The sequence below is a fragment of the Amblyraja radiata genome, chromosome 34 (assembly GCF_010909765.2).
Source record: "Amblyraja radiata isolate CabotCenter1 chromosome 34, sAmbRad1.1.pri, whole genome shotgun sequence".
Classification (NCBI taxonomy): Eukaryota; Metazoa; Chordata; class Chondrichthyes; order Rajiformes; family Rajidae; genus Amblyraja; species Amblyraja radiata.
The window spans coordinates 21,499,193-21,525,203 of record NC_045989.1 but is presented as its reverse complement, the minus strand read 5'-3'; the positions used below and the strand labels follow the sequence as shown (position 1 = coordinate 21,525,203).

Here is a 26,011-nt window from a genome sequence, read left to right as displayed (position 1 = left end):
ATACTATTATATACTGTACTATGCTATTATATACTGTACTGTAACAATGCTAAATAATAAGTTTAAACCACAAGCACCAGAACAGTCCCCGGGTTGAGGAGCGCCTGGTGCCGGCGCTGTATCGTGTCACTGCGGCGGCTCCGTTGCTAGGCAGGCAGCCCCTAGCAACAAGCCGCTTCCGTCCCCCCGCCATCTCCGTCCCCCCGCCATCTCCGTCCCCCCGCCATCTCCGTCCCCCCGCCATCTCCGTCCCCCCGCCATCTCCGTCCCCCCGCCCACAACAATCGTTCCGCCCGGCCCAGGAGAGCCAATGCATTGCTCGTCACGTCACCTGCAGGAAGAGTTGGGACGTGGACCGGCTGCTGCCACCAATGTCGTGCAGAGAACACTGCGGTAAACTGAAATATCAAAGTAACTGTAACTTGATATCCGTGTTTTGCGTTCTCGGGAAGGCCCGAGCCTGGCGCAAGATTCAATGAAGCTCCATAGATGCTGCTGCACCCGCCGAGATTCTCCAGCATTTTTCCAGCATCTGCAGTTCCTTCTTAAACACAAGGGAGATCTATGTTGGGTTTAGTTCATTTCATGTTATATTGAGCAGCTTACAGCAATTAAAAAAATTATCGTGATAGTGGGTGGCAAAATAACAGTAGATATCACATGCTATTTGTCAACGTGTGGTAGCTTGTACTGAAGTTGCAACATACAGTGTCATTTGCTGTAATAATAGTCCATCTACAGGTAAAATACAAAGTGCACTTTTCAGCTTACCCTTAGATGAACTATTATAATAAATTACACCACGTTGCAAATTCAACACAAGCTACAGCAGGCTTGACACCTCGTACTTTGTGTTTTGCTCAAGATTCCAGCAACTGCACTTCCTTGTATCTCCATCTCAAGGTTTTGGGCTTGACTGCAGATATTTACAAGAAACCACTGCAGGTATACGTTCTTTTTACTGAAATACGCCACCTCATCCATTGGTGTGAAAGAGATTAGAAACATAGAAAATAGGTGCAGAAGTAGGCCATTTGGCCCCTTGAGCCAGCACTGCCAATCAATATGGTCATGGCTGATCATCCAAAAATCAGTACCCTGTTCCTGCTTTCTCCCCATATCCCTTGGTTCCATTAGCCCTAAGAGTTAAATCTAACTCACTCTTGAATACAGATTCTTGGTTTTATGTTCCTCCTTGGGGTCCAGGCGACTTGCTTTCATCCCATTCGTAGGGGAATTGAACGGATGAAATGTTCCATGTCATGACTGCCACACACGTGGAGTTGGAGGTAATGAAAAGGGTGGGGAGATGAGCTGTGTTATCTGTTCACACTCATTCTCTTGCAACATGAAGGAATATTTCTAAAGATGCTTTTGGATTAGATGACGGGGAACGATAAACATTTGTGCCAAATTTCACAAGAAAGAAGTGCCATGGAACAGTTGGCTATTTAACTCCTCGAGTCTTTTTCAACATTATTTAAGTTCACCATTCTTACCTGTAAACTAAATTCAAGTGGATATTTATTTGTTCGTGTTTGAATTCACAGGTACATGAACAATGTTATGTTTCTTTTTTGAATTCCAGAAATAAATCCATCCCCATTTCCCAGGATGTCAGTAAACTTGGAAAATACCGGAAGTATTAAAGGAGAACTTCACACTGATTCAAAGAAAAATGAAAAACCTGAAAGGCCGTGCCTACAAGTCGACGAACAAGGAGGCTCTGATTTTTTTAAGGATTTGATACTGGCTTCCCAGACAGTGTTAGAAACAGTCCAACAAAAGGGGCGATCAAAATGTCCAAAGTGCCAGAGTTCGAGGATGTTTTATTGTTATTCATGTTTCCTTCTGGTTGATGGTGTCAACGCTGATAAAATACCTCAGGTTAAGGTCAGTAATTAAAATTATATGTTAATTATTGTGCTTTGAGTGGTTTAATAGTCCAATGGATTAACAACCAGAATTTTGGACCTCTCTGGGGTGGAACCCTCTCCAAGACAGACGTGAAGCTCACCGTTTGACCTGTTTTTACAAAATGTTAAATGGTCAGCTAGACATAGATCACAAGACCTACACCAACCCCAAACCAATTAGGAGCAGACGAGGGCATTCGATCCAATTTGTGATCCCAGCTACAAAGACAGATGTGTACAGCAATTCGTTCTTCCCACGCACAATTATAGCATGGAATAATCTCCACCTAACTATAGTTACCCAACCAGATGCAACTAAATTTAAAGTAGCACTTTATTCCCAATAACCCTTTCTGGCTTAATCCCTCCCTTCACCACCTCCAGTTAATTCCAGTTGGAATATTTTGGAGGACCAAGTAACCAAGAACCAAGAACTCTAATCCAGATCCATTCAACAGCTGGGGGATCCAGGTTTGAGTAATTAAAAAGGTTAAAAAAAGTTTAAAAATTAAACATTATTCTTGGTAATATAACTGCATCACTACCACACTGTCCTCACCCTGGTTGGTCTCACTCAGGCTCCACACCCACAAACGTGGTTGGCTCAAGACAGTAAATATGGTCTGGTCAGTGATCACCACAATAAAAAAAAGGTTTGCTGTGCTGATTCAAATATTCATAACCTTGTTGAATTTTCCAATTCCTCATCAGTAAATTGCCCAAACATTGCACTTTACCCTGAAATAACATTTTTATTCGGGTCTGAAGAAAGGTCCCGACCCGAAACATCACCTGAGCATTTTCTCCAGAGATGCTGCCTGAGCTGCTGAGTTACTCCAGCACTCCAGTTACCCTTTTTTTTAATAAACCTGCATCTGCATTTCCTTGTTTCTACATTTCACTGCTCCACTATAAAATATCCTCAAGGTGTTGTCTATTTTAAAGAACTCCTGGAGTCTGAAGAAGGGTCCCAACCCAAAACGTCATCTATCCATGTTCTCCAGAGATGTTCCCCAAAGCCTATTGACCTGCTGAGTTACTCCAGCACTCTGTCTTTTTTGTAAACTAGCAACTGCAGTTCCTCGTTTCCACTTCTAACATTTTTATAGATGCTTAGAGTAGATGACAAGGAACAGTAAACGTTTGCCACAAGAAATAAATATCTGAAGATTGTCCCAACCTGAAACATCATCTATCCATTCCCTCCACAGATGCTGCCTGACTCACTGAGTTCCTACAGTACTTAGTATTTTGCTCAAGATTCCAGTACCCGCAGTTTCTTGTATCTGCATTGGAACAGTTGGGCTGTTTATCCCATCAATTCTTGTTCGACATCATTCAAGTCCACCGTTCATGTTTTTAATTACAGGGCTTACACTGATCTTGGCCGCCTTGTTCCCTATTCATGCAGTGGTGAGTCACAGCTGAAACTAATTCTCCAAATTAAAAACACTTATATACAACATATGTCCAGCAGGCAAGCACACACACTAGACCAAACCTTGTGCACATGATCTGAACCACACGCTGGAAAGTTGACGTTTAACTCTCCCAGAGGTGATCTTGCAAAACATCTAATTCCAAGTCATTATGGTCTTAAACCAACTCGAGATGGAGCCTCACCCATATCCTAGAAAGACATTCCTTGTAATTCTGTTTAGCTTTAACACGGAGCTTCAACATACAGAATTTACTATCATATTTCCCTAAAAATGTATTTTGTGATCTAAAATTCCGTGTACTGCTTGTTCTTTCCAACTTATGTTTTGTTAATTCGAATTTAATTTAAATTCAAATTTAAAAAAGGTTAATATATTTTCCATTTCTAGCTCCCTCTGAAGATTGATATTATCAAACATCCCAATGAGACTGATGGCAAAAGTACTGCTGTACATGCAAAACTGTTGGCCCAAGATGATGTTAATATTTACACATATCCATGCATGCCGGAGTACAAGGATATAAGCAATGAAGTGAGTTATCGAAAAGTAGCCGCTAATTATCTGTTGTGTTTACTGTTCATCTCCCTGTTTTAGCTTGATGTCTCATTCCGTTTTCTTTTATGATTATTATTGAACCTTCGCAACAGGATAATAAGTGATATTAGAATGGAGACGAGAAGGGTGGTGAATCTGTGCAATTCATTTGCTACAGACAGAGGTGGAAGCCAAATCATTGGGTATTTTTAAAGCGGAGATTGATAAATTCTTGATTGGTAAGGGCGTCAAGGGATGCATAAAATAGATCAGCCGCGATTAAATGGCCGAGCAGATTCAGTTGCTGAATGGCCTAATTCTGCCCTTACGTCTCATGGTCTTGTTTGAATTAAAATAGTCTAGCCTTGTCAGCCCAACCTCCCTATAGGAAGTTACATACAAGAATAACTAGGAGTCTGAAACTTATGAAGGAATGGTTCGTTTTATCATCTTTTGTTGCCTTGTACCCTTTCCTTAATTCCTGCCTTTGCTGATCTTAGGTTGCAGTGGTGTTCCCTGGTCCAAAGTCTATTGCTCTTGATGATCTTCCAAAGTACTTATCGACCATTGCTGGCAAGAAACCTCAACCAACAAAATCTTCCAAAAATGCCCTCAGTCATGAGAACATTACATGCGAAGGTCCAGAACTTAAACGTGCAAAATACGACCATAAACATCAACAGAGTTTGGATGAAGAGAATCCAGTAAAAGAGCAGAATGTTGGAGAGATGGAGACACATCCGACCCCATTAAAACGAGTGATATTTATAGATAGTACATGGAATCAAACAAACAAAATAATCACTGATGAACGTCTACAAGGTACTGTGCATCTTAACAGTGGTGGATTTTGCTTTTGAATTTTAAATGTTTTCTAAAGAGGATCACCAAACATTCTGAGTCAGTAACTAACAAATAAATATGACAACACAAAGTGCTGGATGAACTCAGCGGTCAGGCAGCATCTGTGGAGGGAATGGACAGGCAAAGTTTTGCATCAAGACACTTCTTCAGAGAAGAACATAGAACACAGACAAGAACATCGTGCAGACACAAGTGCTGGAGTAACTCAGGCAGAATCTCTGGAGAACATGGGATAGGTGAAGTTACGATTCCGAAGAAAAGTCCCGACCCAAAACCTCACCTATCCATGTTCTCCAGAGATGCCGGGTGACCCAGAGTTCTTCCAGCACTTTGTGTCTTTTAAAAAAATAAAATACCCTCCTCTGTCTTCAAAGTTCCCCCAGCACTGTGTCGTTTTTGTAAACAAACATCTACAGTTCATGGTATCCGCATAGAACAGTGCAGCATAGGAACAGACCCTTCAGCTCATAGTGTCCATGACAACCTTGATGACAAGGTAAACTAATCTCGTTTACTTACAAATGATCCATATCCCTCCACTCCCTGCATATGAATGTGCCTATCTAAAGGCCTCTTAAATGCCACTATCATATCCGCCTCCACCATTACCTCTGGCAGAACGTTCCAGGCACCCACCACACCTCTATATAAAGAAAACCTTCCCCGCACATCTCCTTTAAAGTTTGCCCTCCTCACTTTACAGCTGGGTTCTTCATCCTTTGATATCTCCACCCGAAATAGTAGGTTATTTATTTTCTGTGAGGTTTTGATACGCATGATGTCATATCAATAAGAATATAAATGAACTGTTGGCTGTTTTCAGAAAATATAAATATTAACTTATGCCTTTCTCTCTGCAGAATTGCTTCACGTTGAGCTAAGATCACAAAAGACACATTTTTGGCGAAAGCAGAAAGGAAAACCAGACACCTATCTCGCTACAATCGAGGCCATTTACTATTTTCTAGCTGATTATCACAGACTGTTTTTAAAAGAGAACTACAATGGCGAATATGACAATCTACTTTTTTTCTATTCGTTTATGCACAAATTAATCAACAAAGCTAAAGATGCAGCTGGCAAACTAAACTAAGGAATTATTGGGAAAGTGGTGATCTTTCTGTCAATTGACATTTCAGAGAATTTATAGATACCATTTTCAAGCATTTCATAGCAATTTTTAGAACCAACAGTCAGTTGAAATGTATTTCTCTGAATATTAAATTGTAAATTCATTATTTTTATTTTGGTTCGTGTAGGGTGATGAAAAAATGAGTTAAAATAGTCACTCAGTCATGGCTTTTCATGGGATACATGATCCCATATTTTCAATATCTTTTCTGTAGCAGCAGCAGCAGCAGCAGCAGCAGCAGCAGGTAATATGAAATATAGGTCCACCACAGATTTTCCACCAACTGGTGGTCCTGCAGCTTCTTCAATCCTGACTTAAAATCCTCCCCGGAAATTGGTAGTGGACCTATAGCAGCCATCTCCTGAGGAGCTCTTTCATTCGTATTGCAGTAAAGTAAAGCAACCATGCTTGTGTTATCTTGACTTTCTTGAACAATCAGTTTGGGTATAGAGGGGTTGCACGTAAGGTCACTGGGCCATAGGGCTTGATGCACGGAGCCGCCCAATCCATCTGGAGGACATCGCAGCTTCCGGTATATGTTAATACACGAAACGTGTACTTTCCTACCTGTTAAAAACCGCCAAAATGTTGAATTTTTGCGCTGTAAAAAATTGTGGAAATCGGGGTAAGCGTGAGAGACATGTACCCAACTTCAGAATTCCAAAAGTGAAGCAAAATGAAGGTAAAGAGAAGCGAGAGCTGAAGGGGCAACACCAGCTAAAGTGCTTGATGAACATTGGCCGTGCAGATATCGGAATTGAAAATATCGGGAATTATCGCGTTTGCTCACTGCATTTCATCAACAGTAAGGCATTATTTGTGTTTTTTCTTGATTCCTTTGGTATCTAAAAAGTCTCAGAAGTGATAAAGCTGGCTGTAAATTTTGCTTCAGAGGCGTTTTCTTTTTGTATGTAAAAACCCACTTGAGAACCATGGGCGATTTTAAAATTTTACAGCCAGATTTAACACTTCTGAAACTTTTTAGATGCCAAAGGAATCAAGAAAAAACACAAATTATGCCTTACTGTTGATGAAATGCAGTGAGCAAACGGCCAATGTTCACCAAGCACTTTAACTGTTGTTGTCCCTTCAGCTCTCGCTTCTATCTACCGTCATTTCTCCTCACTTTTGGAATTCTGAAGTAGGCTAAATGTCTCTCGCGCTTATCCCGATTTCCATAATTATTTACAGCGCAAACATTGACCATTTCGGCGGGTTTTAACGGGCCCGCTAGGCTGGAAACAATGGTAAGTGCTTACCTGCAGTTCATCGCGTGTACTCCAGTTGGCGTAGCGTAGCAACAGCACGGGTCAAGGGTCGTGACCCGACTGCCGTGCAACCTCCCTATAGAAAGGAATCTTAATGGAGGTTTTCAAACACAGTACGATTTCAGGATTGATTGGTTACATAGTATTAAATACTAACAAAATCTTTAAACAATTAATATCAATTCTCAAAATGAAGAATCAAGAAACCACAGATACTGGTTAATACACAAAAGTACCCAAAGTGCTGGAGTAACTCGGTAAGTCAAACAGCACCTGGTCTGAAGAAGGGTCTTGATTTGAAACGCCACTTATCCATGTTCTCTAGATTCTGAATAAGGGTCTCAACCTGAACCATCACCGATCCATGTTCTCCAGAGATGCTGCCTGGCCCAATGAGTTACTCCAGCACTTTGTGTCCATTTGAATATCAGCTCTCTCAGAAAAAGGATCAGTAAGTGAACGTACAGGTATTCAGATTCAGATTAGAGTTACATTTTATAGCTTGCTATTAAGAATAGACTTTCACTGTAGTCCCTAAATCAATCCCGGTGTCATCTGTGATAGCAATCATAGTCTTACGAAGGATCTCGACCCGAAACGTCACCTATTCCTTCGCTCCATGGATGCTGCCTCACCCGCTGAGTTTCTCCAGCATTTTTGTCTACCTTTAGACAAAGATGTGGGTTTTAACCAGTGTCTCAAACTAGTAAATGTACAAATTAGCCAACTGGTTGATGCTTTGGTCACCGATGTACTGTCTCCATACTGCAGTAGAAATTTTCCTTTGGCTCATTTGTCCGACCTGAGAAAGACTTGGCTGTAACAAAATAAATGTTTTTGTAGCTTTGAATTGTGCTATTTGTACTTATTACAAACAAGTTACAAGGTTGAGGGTTGCCAGTGATTAGAGGTGAGGAAACTTCAGGGGTTGCAAAGCTAATTTGAAATCATTGGGTTTGTTTTCCTTAGAGCAGAGGAGAATGAGTATGGATCTGATAGTGATATACAAAATTATTAGGAGCATATATAGAGTGTTTAGAAATACAGCGTGGAAACAGGCCCTTCAGCCCACCGAGTACACGCTATCTCACGTTATCTCACTTTTGCATCCTACGCACCAAGGGCCATTTACAGAAGCCAATTAAAACTGCATGTCTTTGGAGTGTGGGAGGAAACCAGCGCATCTGGAGAAAACCCACACGGTCATGAGGAGAATGAACAAACTGCACAGACAGCACCCACAGTCAGGATCGAACCTGGATCTATGGCACTGTGAGGCAGCAGCTCTACCGTTGCACCACTGTAGACAGTAATAGTGGACATTCCCCCATGTCACATCCTGAAGGACAAAGGCTTAGGATAAAGGGGGAAATGATTTAGAAGGGATCTGAGGAAAAAAATATTTCAGCCAGATGGTGATTGTAATCTGGATCCTATTCCCCGACTGAGTGATAGAAACAGGTACTCTTAAATGCTGAACCTTAATTTTGTAGTCAGCAGGGCAGTACTCTGCATGTCGCCAACTTGGACATTTATACATTTTTATCAAGCCAATTAACCTACAAACCTGTACGTCTTTGGAGTGTGGGGGGAAACCGAAGATCTTGGAGAAAACCCACGGGGAGAACGTACAAACTCCGTACAGACAGCACCCATAGTCTGGGTCGAACCCGGGTCTCTGGCGCTGCATTTTGCTGTAAGGCAGCAACTCTACCGCTGCGCCACCGTGACTGCCCTAAGGAATTAAAAAGCATTTGAATTATCAAGGCATAGAAGCTCTAGACCAAGTATCGGTAATTAGTGTGGAGGAGAAATTGAATTTAGTGGCTGAAAGGCCTATTTCTGTGCTCGGACTAAATCATGACTGCTGTCTCTATTGCAAATTTATTTCTTACATTTACTTTTTACCCCACCTGAGCTGGCTTTGATCTTATACACTTCTGTTAAATCTCAATCATCTGTCACAAGATAATCCCAGTTTCTCTCATCTAATCTTGTAAGAGGAGTCCTCTCTATACTAAAGCCATTCCAATAAATCACTCTTCAACCACCTGGTACCTTCACTTCCATTTTAAAATGTGTTCTAAATTGGATATAATACCGTTGTTGCAAGTCTTATGAATATTTAGCATAGCCCTGCTTTTGTACTTTATTTCTCTACTTATGAAGCCCAAGATTCAGCATGATTTACCAGCCTTTCATTCTTGTCCCTTTCAAATATGTATACACTTGATCCATTTATTCAGTGATATGGTGCAACCTTGATATAACAAGTTATTTTATGAGCAATACACTAATTGCTGGGAGAACTCTTGGTCCTCCAAAATATTCCAAATGGAATTTAAACTGGAGGTGGTGGAGGGAGGACTTAAGCCAGACTTAAACCAGAAAGTCAACAAGCTGTGGCGGGAAAAGGACAGACAACATTTCAGGTTTCAGACTGATAGAGGGGAAATAGGCAAGTTAAGCGGGTTTAATTAATAATATGTAGCGGCAATAGATCAAAGAAATTCTTATGTGGCGCAGCTTAACAGGCTCATTAATGTAATAACATGAATACCTGGTAGATAGAGGTGAAGGGAAAGGGTGGGGTGAGTAATGGTAAATTATAGATGTGGGGGGGGGGGGGGGGGGGGGGGAGGATTGAAGGTGGAGTAACCAAGGCTAGAGGTGATAAGTGGAGAAGACAAAAGGGTGTAAATGGAGGAATCGGTTAAGAAAGGAAGATGGGGAGTGAAATGTAGAAGCTGAGGGATCGATGGTGAAGAGAGGAGAATCGGGTGAGGTGAAGTGGGAGGTGGGGGCGGGGGGGGTGAAGAGGGAAAAAAATGGCAAATCCAGAATAGGGAGGGGTGGGTTCTGAATGGATTCTGCCTGAACCGCTAAATTCCTCCAGCAGATCCGATTAGTTTAGGTTTACAGCATGGAAACTGGCCCTGCGGCCCACCGAGTCTGCGCAGCTCCGCGATCGCCCGCACACTAGTTTTATCCTACACACACTAGGGACAATTTACAGAAGCCAATTAACCTACAGACCTGCACGTCCTTGGAATGTGGGAGGAAATCGGAGCATCCGGAGAAAACCCAGATGGTCACAGGGACAACGTACAAACTCTGTACAGACAGCACCCATAGTCGTGATCGAACCTGGTTCTATGGCGCTGCAAGGCAGCAACTCTACCACTAACCCACTGTGCCACATTCTGGTAAATCTCTTCTGCACCTATTCAGCCTGTATTGTCTCCCCTTGTTCTGCTATTGTGCCATTTCAGACTTTTCTGTAATTGGTTTCATTCGATATTTGCAAAGGGGTGGAAGATTGCAACCTTCACGTGGTCCGCCCTGATTCGACGAATGCAATCAACCTGGCATGCACAATCAAGTAAGATCAAATAGAACAAGTTGTCCTACAACTTTAGGCTGTGCACGCCATACGCAAGAAGAAGAAGATATTTGCAAACATTTTCTGCCAGGCTATCCATGTGGAACATAGAACAGCACAGCCCATTACAACATGTAGTCTTCCAGTCTCTGTTAACCCCATCTCCAAGTTTGAACTCTGCAAATTTTGGGGTTTTACTCTGCACTCTCATATTCAAGTAATTTAAAGATATCAAACAAAATATCTCAGCAATAAACATCTGGGAACTACTGTTGACTAGCCTCCAGTCTAAAGAACCTAACTGTTTACCATGACTCTCTGCTTTCTGTCCATGAGCCAATTTCTTTTATCCTTGCTGCCACTGATCTGCTTTGCGTTAGGACCACCAAAATCGCCTGTTGAGATTGTGTTGCAAGTTATGGCCATAGGTCCCATCATATTCTTCTCTCTGGAGCATTTTACTTGAGCAACTTTGATTATTACGGGTTTGGAGCTAAACCGGACCCCGTTGTGCCGGGATATTTTCAATGATTCTACAGGAGATGTTTATCTCAATTATCTCAATTACCTCTCACTAGCAGAGTGGAGTAGAAACCAAATGTAGAACTAATTACCCACAGTGATACACTGCCTGCCAAAGTCTCCTCACAGACATCACGCACACTGTGCAAGTTTTATGTCAACATCTGAAATTTATCTACTCAACCTTATTTTTCTGACATGTGCTTCAGTCTTTTTGGAAATGACATAAAGGTCATGACAACCTTTAATGCTGGGCACATGGTCATAGAACAGTCCAGCATAGAAGCAGGTCCTTTGGCCCACAATGCCTTTGTCCGACATGATGCCAAGACCAACTCTAACCTGTCTGCACATAACTCATATCCTCCCCATTCCTCTTTTCATACAATGGGTGGTGGGCATATGGAACGAGCTGCCGCAGGAGGTAGTTGAGATAAGTACCAAGATAATGTTGAAAAAGCATTTGGACAAGTACATGGACTGGATAGGTTTAGAGAGATATGGATGAAAGACAGGCAGGTGGTACTAGTGTATACAGAGCATTTTGATCGATGTGGGCAAGTTGGGCCAAAAGGCCTGTTTCCATGCTGTATTAACCCATGACTCTAATCCAGGTATCATTCTGCTAAACGTCCCCCTCACCCTTTCCAAAGCCTCTCCATGCTTCCTGTAAATAGGGTGACTAGAACTGCACGCAATACTCCAAATGCAGATTAACTAAAGTCCTATAAACGAGTCTAAGGGAAGTTATGGTAAAACACAGACTATTGCAATGAAGAACACAAAAAAAAAGTATTAAAACAACTATGTATACACAACAGCAAAGCGCACTTAAACTCATGTTCTCTTCAGCAAAGATTAAAGACATCTTTAATAGCACCACATTAAAATGTTTATTCTTAATCCATGAAATTAGACTTCAAAATTCAGAATAAAATAACATACAATGCAGCAGGTGATTAGATGTTACACTATATTATTGCTAGCCTATTAATTTAATTACCAGCCAAACAAGTACTGGATGTACTCAATGGGTCAGGTAGCATTTTTGTTTTAGTTTAGAGATACAGCGCGGACACAGGCCCTTCGGCCCACCGAGTTCGCACCGACCAGCGATCCCTGCACACTAACACTATCCTACACACGAGAGATCATTTACAATTTTACCAAAGCCAATTAACCTACAAACCTGTACATCTTTGGAATGTGGGAGTAAACCGGAGCACCCAGAGAAAACCAACGCAGGTCATGGGGAGAACGTGCAAACTCCATACAGACAGCACCCATTGTCAGGATCCAACCCGGGTCTCTTCTCACTGTAAGGCAGCAAATCTACCGCTGTGCTGCCAAAGCAGAAGGCCATTCAGGCCAATTGGTTAATGCTGGTCCTCAATGGCCATGTGTGTCTTCTGTTGTCCTATGTTATCTTCCCCTATAGAAACATAGAAAATAGGTGCAGGAGTAGGCCATTCGGCCCTTCGAGTCTGCGCCGCCATTCAATATGACCATGGCTGATCATCCAACTCAGTATCCTGTACCTGCCTTCTCTCCATACCCCCTGATCCCTTTAGCCACAAGGACCACATTTAACTCCCTCTAACTATGAGCATTAGTTAGCGGCACCGTGCCGTGTCCATCTGGAGACGGAGTGGACGTACGATGTTTTGGGTCGTTTTTCTTCAGCCTTAGATCAGTAATTTAATCACTCGTGTTTTTACCGTAAGGGAGGATCAACGATAAGTCTTCAGATGCACGCGTGATTGATGCAGGTTGTCCTCACGTTACACGAGTGGGATGGCATTTTTTGGAGAGTGCAGAAGGCTGAAAAAATTGTTATTGCTTTTGATGGGTTTGAGTCATAATAAGAACTACCAAGCTGCAGCTGGTGATATAGAGTTAATCAAGTTTGGACTGGCAATGAAGCGAGGCCAAACCAAGAGGGATTTCTGGATGTAGTCATGCCAGGAATGCTTCTCGTTTCCATCCGGAATCTCGGAGGATTGTGGTGACCAAGGCCAGAACATACTCTTCATCAAATCTGGAATCTTATTGTCTGAAGGTATGCAGCTTGGACTGTGGCCAGGGACCTGACAGTTCTTCAGGTTGAAGGCTTGGAGCCCCAACGTCTCAGGACTGCCAACTTGGATTACCGCCACTGGGGCCTAAAGAATCTTTTATTTTTCCTTGCAGCTTTAAGGGAAAAAAAAAAACGGAAAAAAAATCCACGCAAGTGGTAATGATTAAGAAAGCAACAACAGTTTTTCATTTGGCTTCAGAGTGCAGGTTTCATCTCACTGAAAACAATAGAATTAGACATGCACTGAAAGATTATTTTTTAAATTAATTAGATGTAATACATGAGCATGGTGCATAAAAGAATGATTAGTTGACATTAATAAATGAGACACTTGCTTGGTAAAAAATATTATGTTGTTAAATAGGATGGACAGATTTTCTTGTCCGGGCAGGTTTCTTAGGAACTCAGTTCACCACTCATTTTAATCAGTGGTTCTAGCAGATTAGATTGCAAGATATTATTCTTTCACCGACCACTTAGTCCTTGTCACTTTGTTGTTTTGCATAGACGTTGTTCTTTTAATTACTCAGATTTTTGAGTTGTTGAGCAAGATTTATTACCCAAATATATTGGTTGCACATTTAATTGATGTGCACCTTAGATTGATTTTGAAGAGAGGTTTTGCTTACAGTGTCGCACATTTGGAGACTATAAATATTCCTTTCAGTTGGTTTCATAACCCTTAGTTTTAGTTTAGTTTAGTTTAGACACAGCGCGGAGACAGGCCCTTCGGCCCACCGAGTCTGCGCAAACCAGCGAAGCCCACACACCAACACTAACTATCCTACACACACTCGGGACAATTTACATGTTTACCACGCCAATTAACCAACAAACCTGTACGTCTTTGGAGTGCGGAAGGAAACTGATGATCTCAGGTCACGAAGAACGTACAAACTCCGTACAGATAGCACCCGTAGTCAGGATCGAACCCGGGTCTCTGCCGCTGTAAGGCAGCAACTCTACTGCTGCGCCACCGTGCCGCACTATTTTAAATTTTAATGAAAATAGTTTTTTTTTAATGTAGGAAGTGGAGGGTCAGTATATGAAGTTCAAATGTGTACAATCTTTTTAATTTTAGTTTTACTTTTCGAGATTCATGGCCAGCGATCAGCGATCACCTGGTCACATTAGTTCTGTTATCCCACCTTCTCATCCACTCCCTACACATTAGGGTCAATTTACAGAGGCTAATTACCCTACAAACCCGCACGTCTTTGGGACGTGAGAGGAAACTGGAGCACGGGTCGGAAAACGCCACGATCACAGGGAGAACGTGCAAACTCCACGCAGACAGCACCCGAGGTCAGATCCAAACCAGAGTCTCTGGCGCCGCGAGGCAGCAACTCTACCCGCTGCAAACGGTTAATATCCAATGTTGAATAAAGTACTCAGAGCAAACTGAAGGGCCGTATTGTGCTGCAGTCTGCAATGTCTGTGTGTTCTGTAACCCCACATCTCTGCACTTACCTCAACCAGACGCAGCTACCTTGATCTCTTCCCAAGTCGTCGAGTCCAGTGGTGCTCTTAATGCAAGCTGCCCCCGAAGGGATTGTGCAGTGAGACTGTGCCTCTTATACATTGCAAGAAACAGCAGAGCTGTGAATGGAGCTAGGGAGAGGTGTCGCTCTCCCTCTCTCTCCCTCTCTCTCACTAGTTTAGTTTTACTTCAGAGATAAAGCTTTTGACTGATTGAGGAAAAATGTGTTGAAATTAAGACCTCAAACCTAAAATGAAAAGTCATGGTCCACCAGGGGACATTTATCCAGCTTTCCCATGTGTTTCTGAGACTTTAATGGGTACCTTAAGGCATTAGAAAGACATCGCTACCCCTGTCTGATCAATGGTAAGCAACCCAGCATCTCCAGCACTGGAAATCCGTATTACAACTTAGCTGTTGAGCACGAAATATAGAGGTTCAGTGGGATACGGGCCAAATGCAGGCAGGTGGATGGGGCATGTTGGTCGGTGTGGGCAAGTTGGGCCGAAGAGCCTGTTTCCACGCTGTGTGACTTTATGAATTGTCATTCAACACCAGATTTTCAAAACAAATCTACGTGTCCTTGCTGTTTTGGTGGACTAGAGGGGGAAAAAATCAACAATGCTCTCAAAGTTTCTTGATGCAGTGCCAGTAACAATATTTAAAAGGCATTTGGACAGGTACATGGATAGGAAAGGTCTGAAGAAAGGTTTCAACCTGAAACGTCATTTATATTTATATAATGGTATATGGACACACTGATCTGTTCTGTATTCATGCCGACTATGTTCTGTTGTGCTGAAGCAAAGCAAGAATTTCATTGTCCTATCAGGGCACACATGACAATAAGCTCTCTTGAATCTTGAATCTCTTAAATGTTGAGTAACCCAGCAGTCAGGCAGCATCTCTGGAGAATATGGATGGAAGGGTCGCAATCTGAAACGTCACCTAACCCATTCCTTCTCTCCAGAGATGCTGCCTGTGCCACTGAGTTACTTCAGCATTTTGAGACTATCTTAGGTTTAGAGGGATACGGGCCAAATGCGGGCAAATGGGACTTCTTTATCGGCATGGAGGAGTTGGGTGGAAGGGCCTGTTTCTGTACTGTATAAAGGTTTCTGACTTGGTGAAATGTTGCCTTCTCACTGACCTCGAGGAATTCTTGGCCCTTGACAACTCAGGATGGAGCTGACAAATCTCACACACGTGGACTGGGAGCAAATGGGACTTGTGTGAAACCAATGGAGAGGCTGCACCACCTCAAACCTCCCACCAACCCAACCACGCACCCCCTATCCCATCTGTGGAAGAGTCTATCATGCCCACACTGGCCTTATCAGAACTGTAGAGCCATCTTCAATCTAGATTAATCACCCCCTTTCCTCTTTCCCCACCCCCATCCACCTATACCACTTCCTAAGGCTTCACAATTTACCTTTTTTCTCTCCTTATCTCACAGCCATTACTTTTTTTCTCATCTCTGGCCTTTATCCACCCATCTGCCAAAAGCTTCTCATCAGACAGGTAAGAAATGTTGCTGTAGGAGCAGAGATTTGAATGTGTGGAGCGGTCGTGATATGTGATAGACAATAGACAATAGGTGCAGGAGTAGGCCATTTGGCCCTTCGAGCCAGCACCGCCATTCAATGTGATCATGGCTGATCATCCCCAATCGGTACCCCGTTCCTGCCTTCTCCCCATATCCCCTGACTCCGCTATTTTTAAGAGCCCTATCTAGCTCTCTCTTGAAAGCATCCAGAGGACCTGCCTCCACCGCCCTCTGAGGCAGAGACCCTTCTCGAGTATTTTCTTGTCGGCCAGCATCTGCCATTCCCCGTGCCTTCAATCCAGTTGGATTGACTTAGAAGGACTGTTATAAACAAGTCGTCATAATGAAGTCTTTCTTGTTCATCAATTAACTTTTTAGGAATAGTAAGCATTAACAGCCGTTAGGTTGCGTTTAGCTGCAAACTCCAGACCATTTAAATTTTAAACAGAGCTTAATGCAAAATAATTGCGCTGATGAGTCATGGAGTGAAATAATTTCGAGCAATGTGGGCCATCTGCTTGGCTTTGTTTAAGTCACATCATGTCTTTGTAGTTATAGTCTTGCATGAAATGAAGCTCTTTTGAGCTGAAACTATTTATCAACCGAGTCCATGCTCAATAACTTTTCCTTAGCTTAAGTTATAATGATGACAGCAAGAAATATTGATATAGTTTTTCTGTAATTAGTAGTTGCTCATTCACATTGAAAATACAATATGGAAGCACATTTTCAAAGTCTGTTCAAGAAGTCCATTTACATTGAAAAACGGTGTTAATTGTTCCAAACGCCAACTTTTAAGTACAAATCTATAATTCTGTTCTTTTCAGTCCATTATTTTCCACCATGTTTTGACTATTTTTCGACACACACTGTCACATAATGTTCTGGTTCTGCTGATGTGGAGAACTTTATCTTCACAATTCACCTCCATTGAAGCCCGCCCCACCAAATGACAAGAACTCTCCTTCAAAATGCCGTTCAAATCTCTACTTCATAATTAAAAATAAATTAACAGCAATTTCTCTATTTTCATACTTTAGAGCATGAAGCTAATATCAGTTGCACTCATAGTTGGCATTGCTAATATCAATACCAAAGGGAGGGTTAAAAACTATGACATTGTCTTTTATATAACTTAAGTCTCCTAAAGTTCCATGAACACGAGGCGTTTTTGTGATTTTAACATTGGTTAACCTACATTTTTGAACAAATTTCTTAAACATAACCCCATGTTTTGACAGACTTACCTACCAATGAGTCTCAGTTGAAATCATTCTTGCTTCTTGGGTTCCTAAAAGGCATTGAGTTCAAATCTCACTGCAGAGACCCGAGTGCAAAATGTCTAAGCTGAGAACTCCTGTACACAAGTAAGAGATACGATTACTGTGAAATGTGCCAACATGCAAACAGTGAGCTTTGACACCATCTCAGGCGATGTAATAGATCCCATGGCGTTATAGTAAAGGGAAGCAGGTGGCGTTCTGGTCCATGTCTCCCTCAAACTATCGCTAAAATAAGAGAGTTCATCTGGACATTTTCATATTGCTGTTTGTGGGAAGTTTGCCGTGAACATTGCAATTCGGGACGCATAGAGCGGCAGATGTTGGAATCTAGAGCCAAAGGCAAAGTACTGGAGGAACTCAGCAGGGCTAGCAGCATCTGCGGAGGGAATGGACAGACGATGTTTCGGGTCTGGACCTTTCTTCAGACTGGTAGTAAGGGTGGAGAAAGCTGGAAAAGAGAGGTGGGGTGGGACAAAGCCTTCACTAGTACTTATATGGCATTAAACTGCTTTGGGGATTTTGGGATCAGAAAGGCATTTATTAAGCATCTTTTATCTAACGTCAGCTTTGTAAATAATTAAAGAGTTGCCAAATCCTTGCAGGGCACTATAGGCTGGTCACACAAGTGATGGTTGTTAATAATATTGTTCCTTTCTGCTGAGCAACTACTAACTGTTGCGTTCCCCTCCTGGAATTCCTGTTCTGTCTGTATTAATCTCCCATTCACTTACACCTTCATCATACATTCTGCTTCATCACATTGCCTCCACCAGGAATGAGCCCCCCCCCCCTCTCTGGAATCAGTAAAAATCATGAGTCTGGTGTGAGTTACTACATGGGAGCCATTACTCTCCGAGTAAGATGGTGGAGAATTAGTGTCATAAGAAAGGGGTTCCTATTGAATTACAACGAGAAGACACAAGGAACTGCAGAAGCTGGAGGCGGGTCAGGCAGCATCTCTGGAGGACATGGATAGCTGGTGTTTTGGGTCAGGTCCTTTCTTCAGCCAGATGGAAGAAAGGTGGGGGTGGGGCAAGGCCTGCCAAGTATGAGGGGGAATTTCTTTCCAGAGGGACGAGATTCTCTGTGTTGACTGGGCCAACGCAGATGTTGCAAGGGATTGGAGACGGTATGGGCAGGTCAGACATGATCTTACTGAATGGAGGAGCAGGTTTGAGGAGACACAGTGACAATCTCCTTCTTACGTTCTACTCCAACAGATAGAACTTGATTCCAACGTGGTACTCATTCCTGGCCATTCGGGGTATTTAAAAGTCGTTCAAAACTAAATATTTCATTCCATCTAAGCCAAAATTCAACACTGGTTTCATAGCAATTAATGCAGATTTGTAAAGCTTTCTGATCAACTTGGAATAAAAATAAGTTTCTTTTCATTCACCTCATTTTAATTCATTCTCCCCAATTTATTTCCCCCAAAAGAAAATGAAAGGATTGGATGAAGATAAAAAGAAAAATTCAAGCGAGGGACAGAGGTACAGAGATACACCCATAAGTTTCAGTCTGAAGAAGGGTCTCGACCCGAAAAGTCACCCATTCCTTCTCTCTGGAGACGCTGCCTGTCCCGCTGAGTTACTCCAGCATTTTGTGTCTACCTTCTGCAGGTCTTTCCTAGACGTACACTTCTACTTATTATAGTCAAAGAAACAGCCCCCCCTGCCCTTCTTTTCCAAGCCAACTTGATGTCCCCTACATACCAGCAATCAGTGATCAAATCCAGAATTAGATCACTGCGATTTGGTGAAAGACTCCCGACTGGAACTAACCTACAAAAAGCAATAGGAATAACAAACAGATAACCTGAATGCAAATAATACAGTAAAATATTTATTTTCATATTTCTCCTGGATTATGCATTCCGTTAGTCTCTGTAGTCTTCAAACCGTGAAATTCTGGAAGCAAGTTGATTTTTTTCAGTTTAAACATTTTTTTTGTCTCGATATTTAATTTTCCATTTCCCGAATCTTGCCCTGCAGAGCGTCGCATGTCTTCTTCGCATCACCGAGCAGCATTGAAGTGTTGGGTTTGTAGAAGATGGGATTGTCCACTGCCGCATAGCCAACTCCCAGAGTTCGCTTCATCACAATAACCTGGAGGACAAAGAGTGCCACGTAAATAGCTCATAGTCATAGAGTGATACAGCGTGGATACAGGCCATTCGGCCCAACTTGCCCACTCCGGCCATCATGTCCCATCTACACTAGTCCCACCGGCCTGCATTTGGCCCATATCCCTCCAAACCACCCATTCCTTCTCTAGACATGCCTGTCCAGCTGAGTTACTCCAGCATTTTGTGTCTATCTCCGAGTTACTCCAGCACTTTCTGTGTGAACACAAGATTCCAGCATCTGCAGTTCTTTGTGTCACCACAATCCCTGGATTCTACTTACGACCAAAGCCCAGGTTTTTGTCGTTGGTTGTTTGTGTTAACAAAGTGTGAGACTATCTGTCACCCATTGTATGCGCACAGTGTCATCTGATTCAGCTGCAGCATTGGAACTGAATCATGTGAAAGGAATGTAGCTGTGTGCCAGTATCCTTCACACAGCTCCGCATGACCAATGGTGAAATTCTACCCAAAGATTTTTCCGTTCTCAACAACTTTACGCACATGAAACCTACCTCTGAAATACCCAGATTTCCCACAAATAGAATCATGAAGCGATAGAGCATGGAAACAGGCCCTTCGTCTCAACTTGCCCATGCTGAACAAGGTGCTCCAGTTCCCCATGTTTGGCCCATATCCCTCTAAACCTTTCCCATCCACGCACCTGTCCAAATATCTTTTAAATGTGGTTATAGTCTTAAGTATGAACATCTTAAGTATGCGAGTATGAGGATAGCTCCTCGCCTTGCTATTTGTTTTACTGGCTTTATGATTCATGGCTTGTTACCAGACTCAATGTTGTCTGTCCTGTTAGTGCCAGTCATTAAGGACAAAGCTGGTAAAGTAGGCAGCCTAAATAATTACAGGCCCATATCTTTAGCCAGCATATTGTCATAAGTTTTAGAAAGAGTTCTGCTGGATAGAATAAATGAGTTTGTTAACTCCACAGATAATCATTTTACTTTAAAGCTAAACATGGCACTGACTTATGCATATATGCCCTAAAGGAGATTGTAAACAAATATAGAGGCAAAAACTCTTCAATCCTTATGTGCTTTAGTGATGCTTCCAAAGCCTTTGACCGTGTTAATCACAGAAAGCTGTTTGGTAAAATGAGTCAAAGAGGGGTGCCTAAATACATTGTTAGAATTCTGGCCTACTGGTATGCCCACCAGACTATGCAAATATAATGGGGCAATAGGGTCTCAGCCCCATTTGGGGTTAGCAATGGTGTTAGACAAGGGGGAATTTTGTCCCCAGTCCTTTTTAATCTATATATTGATGATCTGTCTAAACAATTGAAAGCCTGTAACACTGGGTGCGTGATTAGTAATATTTTAGTGAACCATATTATATATGCAGATGATCTTGTGGTCTTTAGTCCATCTAGCGCTGGTCTCCAGCAGCTCCTTACTATATGTTCTGTGTATGGTGTGGAACATGACATTAAATATAATGCTAGTAAGAGTGCTGTTATGATCTGTAGAACCAAAGAGGATAAATGTCGAAAATTTCCTGATTTTAAATTGTCTGACAATAATCTTAGTGTCTGTAATAAGGTAAAATATCAAGGGCATAATATTACCGAACAAATGACAGATGATGAGGATATTTATAGGCAACGACGCATGCTGTAGGTACAGGCAAATATTCTCTTGCGCAAATTTGGTGCGTGTACAGATGTGGTGAAGATGTCGCTATTTAGAGCATACTGCACACCACTCTACACTGCGCACCTGTGGTCGAACTATTTAAAGACAAGTATGCAGAGACTAAAGGTGGCATATAACGATGCCATGAGAACACTGCTACGGAAACCTAGATGGTGTAGTGCCAGCAATATGTTTGTGGCTGCAGGAGTCAGTACTTTAGAAGCTATCCTAAGACATCACATGTATAAATTCATTTGCAGGATTAAAAACTCTAAAAATGTAATTATTGTGGCCTTGTCAAACATAAGGGTTAGCACTACACGCTACGAATCCCAGCTGTGGAGACACTGGTATCGTTGTCTCGTTGTAGGACATTGATCATTCTTTTAATCTGGATTTTTAACTTATGTATTGTGTTTTAAAATATATATAATTTATGATGCTTTTATAAATGATATACTAAGATTTTAAAGGCACTTTATGATATTTAATATGCAATGCATTTAAAAAAAATGTAATGTTGCCCCATGTCTGGACCTCGAGTCCGTAATAAAGTTTATTTATTATTATTATAGTACCTGCTTCAACTACCTCATCTGGCAGCTCGTTCCAAATACCCACCACCCTCTGCGTGGAAAAGGTTGTCCCTCAGGTTCCTATTAAATCTTTCTCCCTCTCACCTTAAACCGATGTCCTCTGGTTCTTGATCCCCATATTCTGGGATAAAACACTCGATGCATTCACCCTATCTATTCACCTCATGATTTATACACCCCATAAGATCACCCCTCGGCCTTCTGTGCTCCAGGGGGGAATTAAGTCCAAACCTGCCCAACCTCTCCCTATAGCTCAGGCGCTCAAGTCCTGGCAACATCCTCGCAAATACTTTGGGGGAAATGAGACAAGCTTTGTACCAAATTCCCTGGCAACAAGAAGAGAATAAATAAATCAGCTTCAGATATATTAAAATATTTCTAATGATATCTGATGTGCCAAAAAAGTGCAAAGGAGGAGACACAAAGGTGCCAGAAATTTTTTAGTAACATGATTCTGATCGGTGGTACAGTATCAATCTTATCAGAAACTGAAACGCTACCCCTGATGTCATGGCTAATGTATTTTGGGTTAATATTAATTTTTGGAGTACATTTTAAGGAGTGTTCTCTTTGCCTCTGGCTACATCCAGCTTGAGTACTGAGTGTGTTGAAAGGAACTTCAGATGCTGGTTTAAATAGAAGATAGACACATAGTGTGCTAAGTACTCTTGACAAGACACAAAACGCTGGAGTAACTCAGCTGGACAGGCAGCATCTCTGGAGAGAAGGAATGGGTGACATTTCGTGTAGAGACCCTTCTTCAGACTACTTGTCTATCTTCACCGATGCTGGGTGCCAGAAACACAAATAAAATGTATATTTTCCAGTGCTGACGTCTCCTAGATTTTGATTATCACCGCATCCCAGTGGACAATTTGTCAAGCGCAAAAAAAGTGGAAAATGTGCACACAATTTCTAAGAATCCACCTCAGTTGTCATAACAATTCCCCGCAGACATTTATCTTTTGTCAAAATTATGTTGTGCTTGGACGAAAGAAATAAACACTTTGAATGTAACATTCAGTTCATTGCCCCGATCATTGGTGGAATGATTACAGCAGGAACAAGGAAAACAGTACATTGAGTTGGAGTGTGAATGGGGTAGACACACTCATGGCAATGAAATGGCGTTTCAATGTGTACCTCAAGGATGTAACCCCCCATCTACATAATGGTGGAAGGTGGATTTAAGATTAGTTTAGTTTAGTTAATAGACACAGCGTGGAGGCAGGCCCTTCTACACCGACCAGCGATCCCCGCACATTAACGCTATCCTACACACACACACACACTAAGGACAATTTACATTTATACCCCGCCAATTAACCTACAAACCTGCATGTCTTTGGAGTGTGGGAGGAAACCGAAGATCTTGGAGAAAACCCAGGCAGGTTACGGGGAGAATGTACATACTCCGAGCAGACAGCACCCATGCAAGAGACTCTGTGCATCTACCCAATCTATTCCTCTCTTGATTTTATACACCTCGATAAGATTACCTCTCATCGTCCTGCTCTCCATGGAGTAGAGTCCCAGCCGACTCAACCCCTCCCTGTAGCACAGACCCTCGAGTCCTGGCAACATCGTCATAACTTTTCTCTGCACCCTTTCCAACTTGACAACATCTTTCCTATAACACGGTGCCCAGAACTGAACACAATACTCTAAATGCGGCCACCAACGTCTTATACAACTGCAACATAACCCTCACTTGATGAACATTTTTTTGTTGTATATAATAACAAATAGCAACAGGAATTCTTGCTTCTTCAACTTTAAAAGTCCATTATTTTTGTGCCCTGTCCAATATTAACAGGGCGACATAACAAGGAGAACGATGAAGCTCAAAAGTAATAGTATAAATGGCAATCCCATTCATACAGCGCAGGAACAGTCCTTTCGGCCCCACGATGTTTGTGCAGAACATGATTCCAAACATTTCAGATGATGAGTGTTAGACACAGCAAAAAAGGCTGCGAAAATATGCTCCATAAAATCAGGGTGGCACGTTGGCACAGCAGTAGAGTTGCTGCCCTACAGCGCCAAATACGTGGGTTCGTTCCTGACTATGGGTGCTGTCCGTATGGAGTTTGTACGTTCTCCCCGTGACCTCTGTGGGTTTTCTCTGGGTGCTCCGGTTTCCTCCCACACTCCAAAGACGTACAGGTTTGGAGGTTAATTGGCTTGGTATAAATGTAAATTGTCCCTAGTGTGTGTGGGATAGTGTTAGTGAGCAGGGATCGCTGGTCGGTGCGGAATCAGTGGGCTGAAGGGCCTGTTTTCACGCTGTATCTCTAACCTAAACTAAAGTCTCATCCACCCATGTGTTGTTGAACACGGGGGAGTGGCGAGGCTCTGGGTTTCTTTTGGTTGTATTTTCAAATTAGTTTTGTCAGAAGTTCCCGGGATCCAATGTATTTGGCCAAAACAGAGAGCCATTATGCAAGAGAAAACACAATCTTCATTAGTTTTTGATTCTTTCATCACAGCTCCGTGTTCCCCCTTGTGGCAGGGGAATTAAAGGCGGTCCACATGGAAAAACACTTGTACAGTTTCAGATCTGTCATGCAATCAGACTCTGGGCAGTTATTTCCACAATAATCATGTTGGTCGGATGGCAGTGAGCGTCTACCAAAGCAAACCTTCCACTGCCAGCTTAAAGAAGGCAAATGTAAAAGAGGTGGACAAAAGACGCCTTAAAAGCCAGCATGAAGAAATGTGAAGTCGACATCGACAATTGGGAAACCAATGCCAAGAACACTGACAATAAACTAAACTGAACTGAACATGGATAGGAAAGGCTTAGAGAGATATGGGCCAAAAGTTTAGATGGGATATCTTGGTCGGCAGAGGCAAGTTGATCAGTAGACCTGTATCTGTGCTGGGTACACAAAAATGCTGGAGAAACTCAGCGGGTGCAGCAGCATCTATGGAGCGAAGGAAATAGGCAACGTTTCGTCCCGAAACGTTGCCTATTTCCTTCGCTCCATAGATGCTGCTGCACCCGCTGAGTTTCTCCAGCATTTTTGTGTACCTTCGATTTTCCAGCATCTGCAGTTCCTTCTTAAACACTGTATCTGTGCTCAAAATTGCTGGGGAAACTCAGCGGGTGCAGCAGCATCTATGGAGCGAAGGAAATAGGCGCCGTTTCGGGCCGAAACCCTTCTTCAGACTGGATTTCTAGAGTCTGAAGAAGGGTTTCGGCCCGAAACGTCGCCTATTTCCTTCGCTCCATAGATGCTGCTGCACCCGCTGAGTTTCTCCAGCATTTTTGTGTACCTTCGATTTTCCAGCATCTGCAGTTCCTTCTTAAACACTGTATCTGTGCTGTTTGACTCTATTTACTTTTCCTGTCAGAGCTTCTTTTGTAGACTAATAGCTGCCGATATGCATATCAATTAAACATTAAGCCACATTAATCAACATTTTTTTCCCCCATCAATATACCCTCCACTTTTGTATTGATTTTGTGACCAACTTCTAATTTACTAAGTGACACAGCTGGTAGAGCTGCTGCCTCACAGCGTCAGAGTCCCACCCTGGTCGATGGTGACCTCGGGCGCTGTTTTTGTGGCGTTTGCACCTTCTCCCTGTGACCGCATGTGGTTTCCTCCCACATCCCAAAGCCGTATAGGTTTGTTGGGTGATTGGCCTCTGTAAAAATTGCCCCTAGTGTGCAAGAGGTGGATGCAAAACTGCGATAATGTAGTATTAGTATGAATGGGTGATCGATGGTCAGCATAGACTCGGCGGGCTGAAGGGCCTGTTTCCATTCTGTATCTCTAAACTAAACTAAACAGTTCACTACTCCTACAGGGAACACTCAAATATAATCTCTGTAATTATTCAATCTGATGAAATCTATTCCTTGACAATTTTGCCAGAAAAATATACTGAAAATGCCACACGTTATTGTGAGAATGTACGATGTACTCTGCCAGAATTAGCAAACTTGGCTCAGAAAGATCCACTCTTATGTGCAAATTGCAATTGCCTGAAGCGTATTTCTAAGTATTACGATCTGTGAAATCTTAGAAGTGTGATTTGCTTATGATCTTTTACCTTCTGCATGACAAAATGCAATTTAGTCTGCGGGTTGTAAAATATAACAAAAACATAGAAACTTAGAAAATAGGTACAGGAGTAGGCCAATCGGCCCTTCGAGCCTGATCATTCAATATGATCATGG

The 26,011-nt window shown here is 42.4% G+C and overlaps 2 protein-coding genes across 4 annotated transcripts in view; one reads left to right on the top strand and one right to left on the bottom strand.

Moving 5' to 3' along the window:
• Positions 1-261: 261 nt before the first annotated feature.
• dtwd1 (DTW domain containing 1) lies at positions 262-5,998 on the top strand. Of its 2 annotated transcripts, none has more exons than XM_033050160.1 (5): positions 262-393; positions 1,589-1,893; positions 3,746-3,889; positions 4,393-4,714; positions 5,617-5,998. In XM_033050160.1, the coding sequence occupies exons 1-5, from the start codon at positions 372-374 to the stop codon at positions 5,847-5,849; spliced, it is 1,026 nt and encodes a 341-aa protein (XP_032906051.1). In that variant the 5' UTR covers positions 262-371; the 3' UTR covers positions 5,850-5,998. The 2 variants fall into 2 exon arrangements, with proteins under 2 accessions (XP_032906051.1, XP_032906050.1); XM_033050159.1 differs by having other exon boundaries at positions 263-411.
• Positions 5,999-19,272: 13,274 nt separating this feature from the next.
• Positions 19,273-26,011, bottom strand: part of nnt (nicotinamide nucleotide transhydrogenase) — a 60,921-nt gene continuing 54,182 nt past the window's right edge. For both annotated transcript variants that reach the window (XM_033050394.1, XM_033050393.1), the window contains exon 22: positions 19,273-19,557. In XM_033050394.1, coding sequence (XP_032906285.1) covers positions 19,411-19,557 — 147 coding nt within the window. In that variant the 3' untranslated portion in view covers positions 19,273-19,410. The remainder of the gene's footprint in view (positions 19,558-26,011) is intronic.

Coding starts and splice junctions, on each gene's coding strand:
- dtwd1 (XM_033050159.1), top strand. CDS start 372: ATGTCGTGCAGAGAACACTGCGGTAAACTGAAATATCAAA. Junction 1,894..3,745: donor ATAAAATACCTCAGGTTAAG/GTCAGTAATTAA, acceptor TTCCATTTCTAG/CTCCCTCTGAAGATTGATAT. Junction 3,890..4,392: donor ACAAGGATATAAGCAATGAA/GTGAGTTATCGA, acceptor TGCTGATCTTAG/GTTGCAGTGGTGTTCCCTGG.